General features: G+C 56.4%; 1 protein-coding gene across 1 annotated transcript; it reads left to right on the top strand.

The window, feature by feature from the left end:
* On the top strand, positions 7,336–13,607 carry DLX4 (distal-less homeobox 4). The gene is made up of 3 exons (XM_018064904.1): positions 7,336–8,464; positions 11,818–12,014; positions 12,414–13,607. The coding sequence occupies exons 1-3, from the start codon at positions 8,200–8,202 to the stop codon at positions 12,651–12,653; spliced, it is 702 nt and encodes a 233-aa protein (XP_017920393.1). The 5' UTR covers positions 7,336–8,199; the 3' UTR covers positions 12,654–13,607.

Genomic DNA, 13,967 nt, shown 5'->3' with positions numbered 1-13,967 from the left:
GAAACCTCAGCATCCAGAATCAGCTTCCCCTTCCCTCAGCCCATCACCAAACCATACGGTAGTATAAAGAGCACTGAGTCAGAGGCCTGGATTGGAAATCCAGCTCTGTATACACTAGCCAGACAAGTGGCTGTGGCAAGGCACTTCACAACACGGGCCTCAGTGTCTTCATCTATAAAATGGGTCTAATAAATCATCGACTTCACAAGTTACTATGAGGCCCCAAGGAAGTTATAGATAGGAAAATGCTTTGGGGACTGCCATGTAGGTTTATGCCTAAAAGGTCGTATTACCCTGGTATTCTTCCCGACCGCCCCCTTGCCACCATTTTGCAAAGAGGGTTACAGAATAAAGCCTTACTCTGATTAAAACAGTCCCCAATTTCAGCACCCCAGTCTCCTGGTCTTGTGATCTTCAGGGCCTGAGCTTAGGGTGATTCCAGGAGCAAGTTCCCCAAGTTTGAGGAAGCCCAGCTGGGGAAGTGGCATTCCAGGCGGCGTGTCAGAGGGTGAGTCAGGATGAGGGCGGCCCTTCTCCTCCCCTGGCTCTTGGCTCAGGGCCCAGGCTGAGTTACTCTTATTTGCATATATCTGCATATATGCAAGTTTCACCTGTGCACCCTGGCTGGGCCCCAGGGAGATACACCTGTGCAGGGGCATGGAGGGAAACCAGAGTGTCTGGCTGCCTGCTGGAGCACTCAAACCTAGAATGTAGGTCCCTTCACTCATCCAAATGCCTGAATCTCTGAATCAAACACTCGGCTTCTCTGCAGACTCATCTGGTTGGCCAGGCCTGGAAATTCTCTGTCATGCTTGCTTCTACCCTCTTCCTGTACAATCACCAGGCCCAGCAGAATCTGTCTCAGAGCAACTTTTCTCACACGTCCCCTTCTTTCCATCACCTCTGCCACCAAGTCTCTGGGCCCACCCTCCTCATTTCACACACGATCTATTTGCAACAGCCTCCTAACTGGGCTCTCTGCCACCAGACTCTTCCCTCGCCAGCCTACGTCGTCATACCCAAGCTGCCCCTGGGAAGTCCCTCAGCTTCCATCCCTGTCCTCTCTCTGCCCACAGCCCCATCCTAAGCTCCTGGTATTGGAGGCCCCACACTGTGGAGGGTGTAGACTCTACACACATCTTTTCTGTGCCTCAGTCTCCTCTTACGTAAAATGAGGGATAGGATCCGTTTGCAGGGTTGTTTGAAGATGTCAATGAGAAAAATGTACATAAAGCATAAGCCCATAATAAACCTCAGCCATTACTGATGCTGTAACTTCTCCCAGCACCATTTCACAGAAGGCATTCATCTCCTGGGATCCCCTCCTCCTCCCCAACCCTTCCTCTCATCCTCGCTGAGTGGTGCTTCTTCAGGTAAGACAGCTCCACGGTGGTTAAGATGACAAGCTGGCCTGTTCTAGCTTGGACAAGTTACTCAGCCTTTTTGTGCCTCAATTTTCTCCTCTGTAAAGTGGAGATAAAATGAATACTTACGTCACAGAATCTGTGTGATAAATAAAACGATCCATGTAAAGGCTTAGCATAGTGCCCGGAACACAGAAAACACTTAATAAGTGTTCACTGTTATTACCATCACTACTGTGTTACCCAAGACACAGGGTTTCAGAATACCCAAGCTCACCTTAGCCTTCAAAGACGCCAGAAGTTTCCTTAGGTTTGTTTGCAGGAACAGTGCTTCCATCTGGATCCCCCTGTGTCTCCCACAGTCACAGAATCACTACCCGCACCCCAGGGCAGCTAAGCAGTACCCTATTGGGTTGCCTGGTAGTAGCCAGGAGTGGGACTGAGCTTCCCCGTTCCCATTAGTTCTTAGGCACATTCTGGGAAGGGCTTGTCTCCCCCAGAGATTGGGAGCCACCTCTCAGCCAAGGTGAGGCCAGGACAGGTGTCTATCAGCTCACAAGTTGAGAGGAGTTTTCACTAGAGAGAAGGGGAAAACTGGTCTGAGAAGATAGAAAGGACAGTTCAGCTCAGTTCAGCTCCCCTTGGAGGTCAGGAGGAGCAGAGCCCCCAATTCCCTCCAGCAAGAACAAGCTCTTTTCCCCGCTACACCCTTCGCTGCCCTCCAGCGTTTTCCAAGCAGCAGCTGATGAACCTCTCCTGTGTGATCCTTTCCAGCAGGAATTAATGAGGGTGATTGACATGGAGGATAGATATGGGCAGGAGGAGCAGCGTGAGCCACCTCTCCCTTCTTGAAACAGATTGGCGAGAACCCGCCCCTCCTTTCGGCTTCGCACCCGGGTCTCCCTTAGCTGAGCCCAGTGGAGGAGGGTTGCAAGAGCTGGGAGGAGTGTGGAGGGACTGTGCTGCCTCCCACTCTCTCTCCTTGTCCACTCAACCCCAACATCACCCCCAGAGCCCAGCTAGGTGGTACACAGGGGTAAAGGCTGCGGAGTTTGGTTTGCGGCGGCGGGGGCGGGGCGGGGGACGGTATTGTTGGTACTCGTGATTATTTCTCTTACTTTGGGCTGCGGGTGCGACTTCGGCATCCATGTGGAGGCCCGGTCTCCCCATTCACCCCCCCCCCACTCCCGACCCCTCGCCAAAGCACTCCGGTCATTTTCCCAGGCCAGCCCAGCTGAGGTGCGGCTGTCCTCCCAGACTCCAAACCAGACTAGGCGCGGGATCGGACCTACTCTTTTCTTACGAAAGAAAAACACGCCGGACCTCAAAAGGGTCTAGTCTTGGCTACAGAAAGTGAAACCAGTAACCCCACCATTTAGACTTTCCGCTGGATCCAGGGGGTCTAGAGGGATGGGGCTGAGTAACAAGGTGCGTGTCACCTGTGTGTTGGGCTTGATGCGGTTGTGTGTGTGTGTTGCGGGCGTGGCGTGGTGGCCTACGGAGTGTGTGTTGTGGCTGTTGGCGTCTGCGAGGGAGTGTGTTGCGTCTCTGTGAGCCCATGCACGCACCCACTTCGTCGGTGCTCCCTAGGTGCTGTTCCCACTCCAGCCACGTCCTACCAGCGGCTTCCGTCTGGAGCTGGGCAATGGAGACTTGGGCGGAACGCCCTAGGTTCCGTGCGAGGGTCTGGAAAGGTCTGGAGAAACCAGATGAGCTGCCTTCGTTCCAGGCGCGCGACTTCGTTGCAGACGGGTTGGCTTTGGGCCTCCCTCCAGCTCTCCGCGCTCCCCGCGGGCATCTAGCGCGGCGTCCAGCGGTCTGTCCGGCGGACAGGCCAGGGGCTGGGACACCCGCCCGGAACTCCTAAGCCCCCAACCCGGCCGTTTCCCGCTCCCGCACCGGGCTGGGGCCAAGGCCAGCCAAATGGCTCTCCCGTCGCGGATGGCGGCGCCTCTAACGCATCTTCAAAAGGGCCGCCCCATTTTTTGTTAACTGTTTTCTTTTTTGGAGGCCAGGGAGTTATTCGGTCCAAGAGTGGTTCACGGTATTGTTTCTAATGAATTTGGTGACTTCGTATATGTGTGTACTTTAAATGTCCCAGTCAAACCCCAACAAAAGATTTTTCCCGGAGCGGGAGTGAAATTTGGAAATAAAACAGTGACACGAGGAAAGTGACTGAGGACCGAGACTGCCGGAGAACGCAGGGCACAGCCCGCCTGCCGAGCGGTGCCGGGATCTCTGGGCGGCGCTGACCCCATGGTCTCCCCCTCCCCCTTCCCGGGAACTTCTCCCAGGTGATCTGGAAAATGAGGCCGGGACGCCAATCACTGAGAAAGCTCTCAGGAGCGTGGAGGTAAGCGCACCCGGAGCGCGGCGGGGCTGGCAGGAGCCAGCCCGCCGGCCAGCCCACGCTCATTCACTGCTCCATCACAAAGAAGAAAAGAGACAATAACTCATGCACATTTCAGCAAGAGTCAAATCCCTGTGTGTGGCGGGGCACGCGGGCCCCTACAGACTTCCTCTTCCCCTCGCGGGCCTCACCAAGAGTGGGGGCTTTAACCACCTCGCTCCCCGCCCAGCGGAGGGAGGACTTTTCATCCCCCTCCCTTCCCTGCCAAATCGGATTATTCACAGTTTCCCCAAACCGAGTTACTACGAAAGCTCCGGCAAGTAGGACTTAAATTCCACGGAGAACAGACGAAATTAAAATTTCGTTTGGGTTCCATGGGTGGGATGGAGGAAAAAGGGAGCTGCTAATCCCGCAATGGCGGCCTCGGGCCGGGTGGTGATGGGAACCAAGCCCCAGGGCAGGTCCACGCAGGGACTGCGTGGAGGGCCTGCATCAGGTTGCAGACCCCCGGCGCCCGGCGCCCGTGGCATGCACTCCCCTTTGCTCCGGAACGCCGGCGCGCCGTGTGGTACCGAATTCAGGAACTGCGCGGCGAGTACTGTACTCATCAGGTGTTTGGGGGTGTTTTCGAGGAGGGGGCATTCTGTTGGATGGAGTTCCCGGCGTCTGGGCAGAGTCCGAGCTCGGGGGACTGCGAGTGAAGCATAAATCCCACCGCCGAGGGCGCTTATTCTGCGCCAAGAATCAAAAGCGCATCTGGTGGGGTTGTGTTTGCCGGGCAACTGCGAAGAGCCTGCAAGCCACCGTGCACCGCGCGGATTGTTCGTGTCCACTCACCGAGGCTTGGCTGACTCCCCAGCCCTCAGGGTTGCCGTGTCCGCCAGCCAGGACCCCGATGTCGGCTCCCAGGCCCTCACTTCGGTGCTGGAGTTCTCCAAGCGAGCCCCTGTCACTAAGGCAGAGGACCTGAGTGAGAAAGAGTTGGGAGAGCCACTTCTGGCTTTTGTGACAAGCAGGGGCTGGAGTACGGGTGGGGACAGGAGAGTTAGTTCATGTGTTTTGCCTGCCTGCCTTCCTTCCCTCCTCCAACTCCTCCTCCTCCTTCATCTTGGTTTTATTAGGTTTCTAGATTTTGGTTTTTGCAATTTATTCTAAAGCAAATGACAATGGCTTGGAGGTCTTAAGCGCAGCTTCATTTTAGTGGATAAAATGAGTCTCAGAGACTGGACATGGCTGACCCAGGCTATCACAGCCAGCTGCCGGTTGGTAGCTGAGCTGGGATGGGAATCCAGGCCTCAGGCCTCTCAGGCTGGCCCTCCCTCCCTTCTCATCAAACACAGATTTACAGCCCTTCCTAGCCGGTGCCTATCCCTTCCACCTTTCCCCTATCCCTTCCATATCTCCCCAGTCTCCCTCCAGGCTTCAAAGCTGTGGCGCTGGTCAGAGGGGACCCCTCCATGGGGATTCCACATCTGAGACCAGGAAGCTTCCTAAAGATGTTTCCCAGTTTCTAAGCCCCACAGCCTCCAGCACATGGGAAGAGGGAGGTGGTGATGAAAGTAGAGATTTGCTTGTTTTTCAACTGGGGATAATAACAGTAGCCACTTCACAGATTTCTGGTAAAGATGCACAGGGCTTGGATGTTGTGAATACTTCATAAATTCTAAAGGACTGCAGGATGCTGCCTACTGCTGCATGGAGCTGCATGAGCTCAGCAAAGGCCCCTGAGAGCCTAGGAGAAGCTCTCACTATGAGTCCCAGTGAATCCCCTGGCTTCAGAGAAATGCCCAAAGTCACTGCTTCAGGGGCCTCTGGGGAAGCTGCCCTTGCCCTTTCTCGCTAGGTCTTGCAAGGGAAGGACTCCTGAATACATGGGCCTGCAACCCAAACTCTAAGTTCCACCTCAAAAGCACCTCCTTTGTGAAAGCTTCTCGGACAGCCATGCATGCATGCTCAGTTTCTGTCATGTCTGACTGTACGACCCCATGGACTGTATAGCCCGTCAGGCTCCTCTGCCTGTGGCATTTCCCAGGCAAGAAGACTGGGGTGGGTTGCCATTTCCCTTTCCAGGGGATCTTCCCTACCCAGGGATCAACCCATGTTTCCTGCATTGGCAGGCAGATTCTTTACCACTGAGCCACCAGGAGCCTCAAAGAACATTTTTCTCCTTTGGTGTGCACTGAGATGCCATCCCTGGAGCCCACCATGGTACTGTTGTGTGGCTGCCTCTCTCCAGAGGAAGATGATAGTGGCAAGAAGTTTTGGAAGGCTATATCCCTGTAAGTTCTTAGCCCCGGTTCTAAGGAAGTGGTGAGGACGTAGCTGGAATTGGGTAAGAAAGGGGGAAAGGAGGTCCCATATGGAAATTGCATTTCTCAACCATGCAAACCCTGTTGGATGAGAGGGAAGTGGGTCCCAGGTCTCCAAAGGAGGGGACTCCCTCACAGAGCTCCTTCTCTTGATGCTCCAAGACTTCAGGTGAGAAGACCCAGAGCCAAGTGTCAGAGGAGTGTTTTCTCGGCACAATTCATCTCTCTACATTGCAACGGCGCATCATCTTGAAACTGACTTGCTCTTCCTTCCCTCAGGACAACTGACTGCATACTTTTCCCAATTTTTTGGTTTATCCTGGCCACCCCTGTTGTGCCTGCCTTCTCTTCCTTTTCTAAGCTTCCCTCTTCTTCCAATTGTTGTCCTCTCCTACCCCCCAATTGTAAGACCACTGCCTTCACTCTGCACCCTGATAAAGAGAGCACACACGTGTGTACAAACATGAATTGTTTGCACACTCAAATGACAGAGGCTTTGTATATGGATATGCTGGGGAATCTGTGAGGACCGACAGGCTTGGTGTGTAACTGTCTCACCCCTAACACGAAGCAGCTTAGATGTGTGTGGACTGGTGTGTCTCATAGGATGGGTACAAGTATATAAATATTTATATGCTTGGGTTTTCTTTATTTTAGAGTGTGCACCATCAATTAGACTTCTATAGTTGTGGGTCTGTGTGAGAGACAACCACAGTGCTTTTATTTAGGGTATTGCTATTCACCTTTGGGTGTGTAGATGTGTACACATCACAGCATATACTCTGTATTTGCAGATCCATAAATGAACCTCTGTTCGTGGAGGGATGCTAATGTGAACATCCGTGTAGACACCGGTGTGCTGGTATACGCTAGTGTATCTGTTGTATTTGAATAGAGTCCCTGTGAAGTTGTATACTTGTGGCCACAGAGACACCAGCCCAGCAAGGTCTTGGATACTATTTAGGGGCAGGCCCTGTACACAGGCTGGAAGATGAGGCCACGAACCTGGCTTGCCGTATTCCCAGCACCCGGCAGGGAATTCCCTCCGAGGAGCAGCCATCAAACTGGACTCGCTTCCCACTCCCAGATTTTGTCCAGCTTCGTGCGAGGCTGAAGCCTCACGCGGCGCCAGGAAAGGCGGGGCGCCGCACTGGCTGAAGCCCAGACGGCAGATCCCTCCTTGGGCCTCGGGGGCCTGCAGGAGCTGCGGTGTCGCAACCGAACCCGGGCCCCTGCCGGAAGCGGAAGCGAGGACGGGGCGGGGTGCAGGGGGTGCGGTGGCGGTGAGACGCAATCGCGGCGGTCGCGGCGTGCCTGGCCCAGGGCGCCCCGCGGGGGCGTGCGCGCTGCGCGCGTGCTGGGCCGGCTGGGCGCCGGGCGGCACCTCCTCAGACCCGGCGTGTTTACCAACATACTCCCGGCGCTCGGCAGCCATGCATTCCGACGCGCTGAATAAGCTGCGGGACTGGCGGGCTTGGTCCGTAGCGGCAGGGTCATAACCGCCGCACAGATCCCCCAGAGCCAGAGAGCGCGACCGCAGGTTCCTTTCGCCCCCGCAGCCACAGCGCCTCCGCTAAGGCACTGCTCCCCTCGGCCCTTGGGCATTGCCGCCCCGTCGACTTCCTTGCCTTTGTGCCGTTATGACCAGACTGCCCCAATCGTCCTGCAACTCAGCACCTCTCTGCAGCGGATCCCGAGACAGCCGTGCATAGAGAGTTCGCACCGCTCGCCTCCCATCTCCTGGTTCTGAATTTCCCTACCCTGGGCTGCCCCGGGGGCGGACGTGGGAGCGGGGCGGGGAGGTGAGGGGAAGGCCCCGGCTGCAGGCCTCCGTGAGGTCACCGCGTGTGGTAGCCAATCCGCTGTGTTTAAGTGGGCGGGGACCCCGTCGGGTCCCGGGAACCGAACCCTAGAGCCAGCCGAGTGGGGGGCCCATGGATGTAGGGGGGAGGGGAAAAGTCATGGGGGACACCCTCCCCCCCGAACCCCTTTCCCAGGCGCCGGCTTTCCGCTGATGAGGCTCAGAGAGACACTTTCCCCGGGATTAGTTGTGGGGAAGGCTGGTTGAGGGGCTCATCCGCCCCCAACGCCTGAGGCTCGGAAAAGAGAGTTGGCGGAGGGAGCGGACTCCTTGCCCGGCCATGGCCTAGGCCCTCGGGCCCCGGCCCCGGCCGCAATGACCTCTTTGCCCTGCCCCCTCCCTGGCCCGGACGCCTCCAAAGCCGTCTTCCCGGACATCGCCCCCGTGCCATCGGTAGTGGCTGCCTACCAGCTTGGCCTGTCCCCCGTAACCGCAGCCGCCCCCGATTTGCCCTATTCTGGGCCGTATGGCCACCTTCTGCCCTATCCCTACAGCGGGCCGGCGATCCCCGGAGACTCCTACCTGCCCTGCCAGCTATCCACCGCGCCATCTCAGCCGGCTCATCAAGAGCGGGAGACAGGTAAGTCCCGCCGCGGCGGCTCTGCCCACCTCTGGGTCCGGTTCCAGTGAGCCCCCAAACTTCGCCCTCGCCTGGTTGGGCGCAGCTGGCGGGATTCAGACCTCATTCAGATTCCAAGGGATCTGGGGGTGGGGGGAGGGCGAAGGGATGGGGCGGGAGACAGGGAGGAGGGGCGGGGGCGAGCTGATCTAGGTCTCTTTTCAAGACCGACCTGGTTTCGATTTGCAGTGTGTGAAGCCGGGTGGCTGGGCTCCCTACCCCACCCCCTGGGGCAGCAGGGTTGTGTACCTACTTGTAACGGAAAACTGAAACAATCCAGATGTGGGTGTAGGTGCCCAGCCTCTCCCCTAGGATTCTCTCCATCCTGCACCCCTCCTCTCTTCACTGTCGCCCCTCTCCCAGTTCTTATTTCAGAAAGCAGTGCTCAAGCCAAAGCCTGATATCTAGAAATCAGGTCCCAGCCGGAAGGCAGTAGAAGTGGGGGCATATCCTGGGGCCCTTCCCCTTCTCCCAGCCTGTTGCCTGAATGTGTCAGACAGAGACCAAACACTGACCTGGTAGAGTCAGGAGCTAAGACCCTACTACCCATCATTGTAAGAATGTAGCCACAGGCAGGTCAGGCAGACTCTGGTAGTAGATCTCAGCCTTCCAGCCAAAGAACTGGCCATTCCTGTTATCTACACCCCTTGCCTTTGGGGTAGGTCAAGCCCCAGTTCCATTGCCTGGAGCAACTTTGTGCTCACTGGGTGGCCTCAAGCTAGGGAACTGGCCTGTCTTTCTGGTCCTAGCCTTGCACAGGGCTGTACCCATGCAACACAACACATACATCCTTCTGTACTGGCTTGAGTTTAGAGCTTAGTTCCCCTGCACTCCCTACCCCCACCAAATTGCCCCCACAACTGTCTTTGGCACAGTTTCCTCCAAGGATGCACACTCACTTAGTGACTTAGCTGGAATCAGCCCAGGACCAAGATGTCTCCCTCCCTTTCCTTGTTGCTCTGCTGAAACACATGACCTCATAAACGTCAGAGCCAGGAATGACCCTGGAGATTCAGGAGCTCAACCTTCTTGATGTACAGATGAGCAAACTGAGGTCCAAAGAAAGAGTGTGAATGAATCAAGGACACAGCCTGTTTTTCAGGCTTGGCCCTTGCAAACTGGCTTTCATGCATGAAGCCAGAAAAGAGGATTTTAGGGAACTTCCTCAAAGCCCCCCCCCCCAAAGTTAACTGCCTTCTGTTCCAAAACTGGAGCTGCTGCTTTTCTGCTGCTGGGTCTGTGGTTGGAGGAGGAGCAGCTGGGGGTGGGGGGGAGGGGGTGTTCTACCAATGATCTGGTTTCTAGAAACCCGGATCCCTTGGTCTCTTCTCTTCAGTATATGCTAATGTGGTACATTTGTGTGTGCCTGCGTGTCTGTTTAGTGGGATAGGAATAAGTTAACCCTGTCCTTAAGAGAAATCTTGGAATTGCAGTTGGTAATTTCAGTCCTGTCTCACCTTTCCTTTCCTTGGTTTAAGGACTAAAGAGTGGAGAGTTCCTTTTCTTTACAAAGTTTCCCCGGATCCAACGAAAACCTCACTGAACCTGAGGGATTTGGCTCACTCTAGATTAAATGATTGGGGTGTGAGAGAGGACTTGCGAGGGTCTTCCTTTTGCCCCCCTTTTGTTCACCCCTGCCTCAGGAAGAGGTTTGGCTCTAAGTGAGCTGTGTGCCACCGCCCCGATGAGCAGGCGGGTGCTGCGCTGCCTCGAGGGAGGCCCTTGCGCTCCCGAATTGCGACCTGGGCAGATTCGTCCTGACTTGCTGCAACTGGTGTGGAGAAAGCAGCAGTGGGGAAAGAAACTAGGAGTGGGGTCTGCTGGGAGAATTAGGGTGAGGAGGGCGTTGAGAGTTTCGCAGCTGAAGCAGGCTTCCTGCTGTCTCTGCCTCAGAGTTCGAACTGTTCAGTTTTTGCAGCCCAAGAGGCGCGGGTGGTCGCTCAGTGGCCGGCCCGGGGCGGCGAGCAGCGGGGTTGAAGCAGGAGAGGCCCGACAGGCGCGGGCGGGAGCGGAAACCCAACGGTTTTTCTGGGAATTGGCTGAAGCGGGGGTCCAGGGGGGTGGATCTGAGAAGCCCGTAGCGCCGGAGACCACGGGTGAGGGATGCGGGGGAGGTGAAGGCACGGGGTCACCGCGGCCGGACGAGGGCGGGGGACCTGAAGTGTGGGTGTGGTGAGCCCTAAAGGAGGAAGAATTCGGGGGCGGGGCGGTGGGAGACGCGGTCGGACCCCCTCTGCGTCTAGGCACCCGGGGCCCAGGGCTCGGTCCGCTGAGCTTGGCGGCGGGCAACGAACCCTAAGCCCGTGGACATTTCGGCCGCTCCGTCCATCCCGGCCCTGCCCTTTGCACGAACGGTCTCGAAGTCCCGGTAGGGTGGCGCAGGGTGGGACGCTCGAATCAGAAGAGGGGAACCCCTTGCCCTCCCCGTCCCAGGGCCGAGCTGTGACCCGACCGAGGTTCCTCGAGGGGCTGAACGGGAAGGCAGAAGCTGGCCGCATCTCCTGCGGCGGCACCGCAGCGCGATCCCGGAGCCGCCCCGAGGGCCTGCGCTCTCCGAACCCCGGTCACTTTGCGTGCCAATCGGGAACCCCTCTGTGAGTGCAGCCGGCGGAGGAGGGGGCAGCCTTGCACTAACCGGCTTCTAGGGCCCCTGAAAGCCTACTCTTCCAGCCAGCCGGCCTTGGGGGAGAGGAGATGTCAGTTTTCCTGGAGGGAGTGCCTCAGGAGAAGGAGGCCCTTACAATACGGGAGGTGATGGCAAAGCCTGGGGCATTTTCCATACTCTGATGCTGGGAGGACTGCGCATCCTGGCGTTCTAGGCCCACTCTTGTCTGGCTCCTCCGACCACCCGTCTTCCGGCAGCGGGGAGGCTGCCACGCAGACACTGACCCTGGCCTCTGAACAGCGCGTCTGAGTTCTCTCCGCCCGGAATGCCCTTCCCTCGTCCTCTCCAGCCTCGCCCCAGCCCTCTGCCCCGCCCCGCCCCAAGCTGGCGCCACCACGCGCTGCTGAACTCTGCCCTCCCGCCGCGGGGCGCCGCCCCTACCCTCGCTCCGGCTCTTGGGGCTGTTCTCTTAGGGTCGTTGGACCGTTGAGAGCGGGAGCTCCCTGAGGGCAAGAGCTGCGGCTAGTCCCACCCGGCACGCAGTGGACGTGGGGTTTGAAAGGAGGGTGAGCCAAGGTAGAGCAGGGCCGAGCCCAGTGCCTGAGCTTTTGCTAATTCGTGGCCGGAATGCAAACGAGATGCAGATAAGCAGTGAGACGGGGCGTCCGCCCCTCTATCCGTGCACACACCGTCTCGCGCCGCCCCCCAGACTCGGAGAAGCCGCCGCTGTCCCCGGAGCCCCCGGAGCGGCGCCCACAGGCCTCGACCAAGAAGCTCCGGAAGCCGAGGACCATCTACTCGAGTCTGCAGCTGCAACACCTGAACCAGCGTTTCCAGCACACGCAGTACCTGGCGCTGCCCGAGAGGGCCCAGCTGGCCGCGCAGCTCGGCCTCACCCAGACGCAGGTGGGGCCAGTCCCGTCCTCCACCAACCTTCCCCAAGTGTGTTCCCTGGGAACTCACCCTCAGGTGTGAATGACTGATGAGTCCCCAGCCTTATTTTCACAGTTCCCTTAGCTGGCCCCGAGTAGACTAGGCGAGTGTGTTAAAAAGGGTGGGGGGTAGGAGGGGATGGGGGATGTAAAAGGGGTGGGGCGATTCAGGGCGTATAAGAGGGTACCCAGACTGGGAGAACTGGATACTAACTCAGAGGCAGGAATTCAGGGCCTTCAGGGGCTTTGGAGGCCTGGAGCCAATGTTCCCAACATCTGCTCTTCTCCCAGGATGAGAGACTCCCTCTTGCTGGACCCCTCTCCCTTGGTCACTCCTCCTGATCTTCCGTTGTTCCCCCTTTTCTCCCCATAGGTAAAGATCTGGTTTCAGAACAAACGCTCCAAGTATAAGAAGCTCCTGAAGCAGAACTCTGGGGGACAGGAAGGGGACTTCTCTGGGAGGTCCCCCTCCCTGTCTCCCTGTTCACCTCTTCCAGCCTTCTGGGATCTACCCAAGGCAGGGGCCCTGCCCACCGGTGGCTATGGCAACAGCTTTGGAGCCTGGTATCAGCATCACTCCCCAGATGTCCTAGCTCCACCTCAGATGATGTGAGTCTGTGGAGGAGCAGGTCAGGCCCCAGCCTCCTACGGAGCCCAGGCAGGACCCAGCCCACCTGCACCCTCTCTGGGCTGGGAGGAAACCAGATACAGATGGGTGTTCTCAGGAGGATGAGGAGCTAGAGGAGGAAAAGGATGGGGTGGTGAGTCTTTTCCTCCTTGCCTCATAACTCAAATAGCCTTAGCCTCTGCCGCACCCCCACCCAGGACTGGACACTTTCCCTCCCGTCAGAGGCTCTGGAAAAAAACTTATTGGCTGGAGTTCAGACTTCCCACGACCCCTAGTCTTGTCACTCCTTCTTGAAATGACTGCAGTCCCACTACAGTCTGGGGTTCAACCAGCAACAAACACTGAGTGTTTTTTCTCTTTGTGTGCCCTGGGCCTTACCCAGCCCATTGAGGTGGACAGAAGCAGACATCCAGAGTTTTCAAATTGACCACCACTGAGACACACCCACTGATTTTTCTAGATTTTTTTTACCCCCATAACTGATACATCTATTTACCATCCTGTGAAGAAGATGGGATACCAAAAATGTGGACTTTTGTGGACCTATGGGTAATTTTTGCTCCTTTCCTAAGAAAGCTCCTCTTTCCCCCTTATCTTCTCACTTTGAGTAGATAATGGATCCAATTATCCATCAAGTTCAACAAGTATTTATTAAGAGTCTGATTCCCATCCCGAATACCTAAACAAATCCACATGCATGCACTCTCTGGAACTCAGTAGTGTAAAACTTTGTGGAGAATAGGGACAAACAGATTCTTGGATGTTTAAGTAGAGATGTCCCAAACAGATGGGGTGAACCTAGCAATTCAGCTCCTCATAGCCAACTCGGCCCAAAGGAACTGCTTGTATTTATATCCAATCTGGCTAGCAGCACTCCCCCTGCAAGCTCTCAGCATCCCCCATATGATGAACATCCAGAAATTAAAGTTTGTAACAGAAACCCAGGCCTTGGCTGAGGTCTGTTCATGTTCTGACTTCTAGAGCTGATTGCTCAGCTTTCTCTTCTCTCCCAGCTGGCTCTTTCAGCACTGAACTAGAGGCACTGAGTCCTCTACCTCTACCTGGCTATCTGGTTCTAGCTCTGGAATGTTCTAATAATGTCCACATTTTCAGACAAACCAGTGTGAAACCAGAAGATGTTAATACTGGGAATGATCAAAGTCTGAGTGATCATTATAGCAGATGCTCTCCTGGCCTAGTTCTGGAGGGAACCGGATACATCTCTGTGTCCACATTGAGTCCAGGGAGAGTTCCTGCTCACCTTGGGAGAGGACACACTCACTGAGCCAGTCCAGTTCT

This window comes from Capra hircus, chromosome 19 (assembly GCF_001704415.2).
Source record: "Capra hircus breed San Clemente chromosome 19, ASM170441v1, whole genome shotgun sequence".
NCBI classification, from domain to species: Eukaryota; Metazoa; Chordata; class Mammalia; order Artiodactyla; family Bovidae; genus Capra; species Capra hircus.
Note: the sequence above shows the minus strand (reverse complement) of the source record. Positions and strands in the feature narration are given on the sequence as shown.

Excerpts from the sequence above, each read along its gene's own strand:
- DLX4 (XM_018064904.1), top strand. The coding sequence starts at position 8,200 with ATGACCTCTTTGCCCTGCCCCCTCCCTGGCCCGGACGCCTCCAAAGCC. Across the intron at positions 8,465-11,817 it reads TCATCAAGAGCGGGAGACAG|ACTCGGAGAAGCCGCCGCTG; the intron begins GTAAGTCCCGCC and ends GCCGCCCCCCAG. Across the intron at positions 12,015-12,413 it reads TCGGCCTCACCCAGACGCAG|GTAAAGATCTGGTTTCAGAA; the intron begins GTGGGGCCAGTC and ends TTCTCCCCATAG.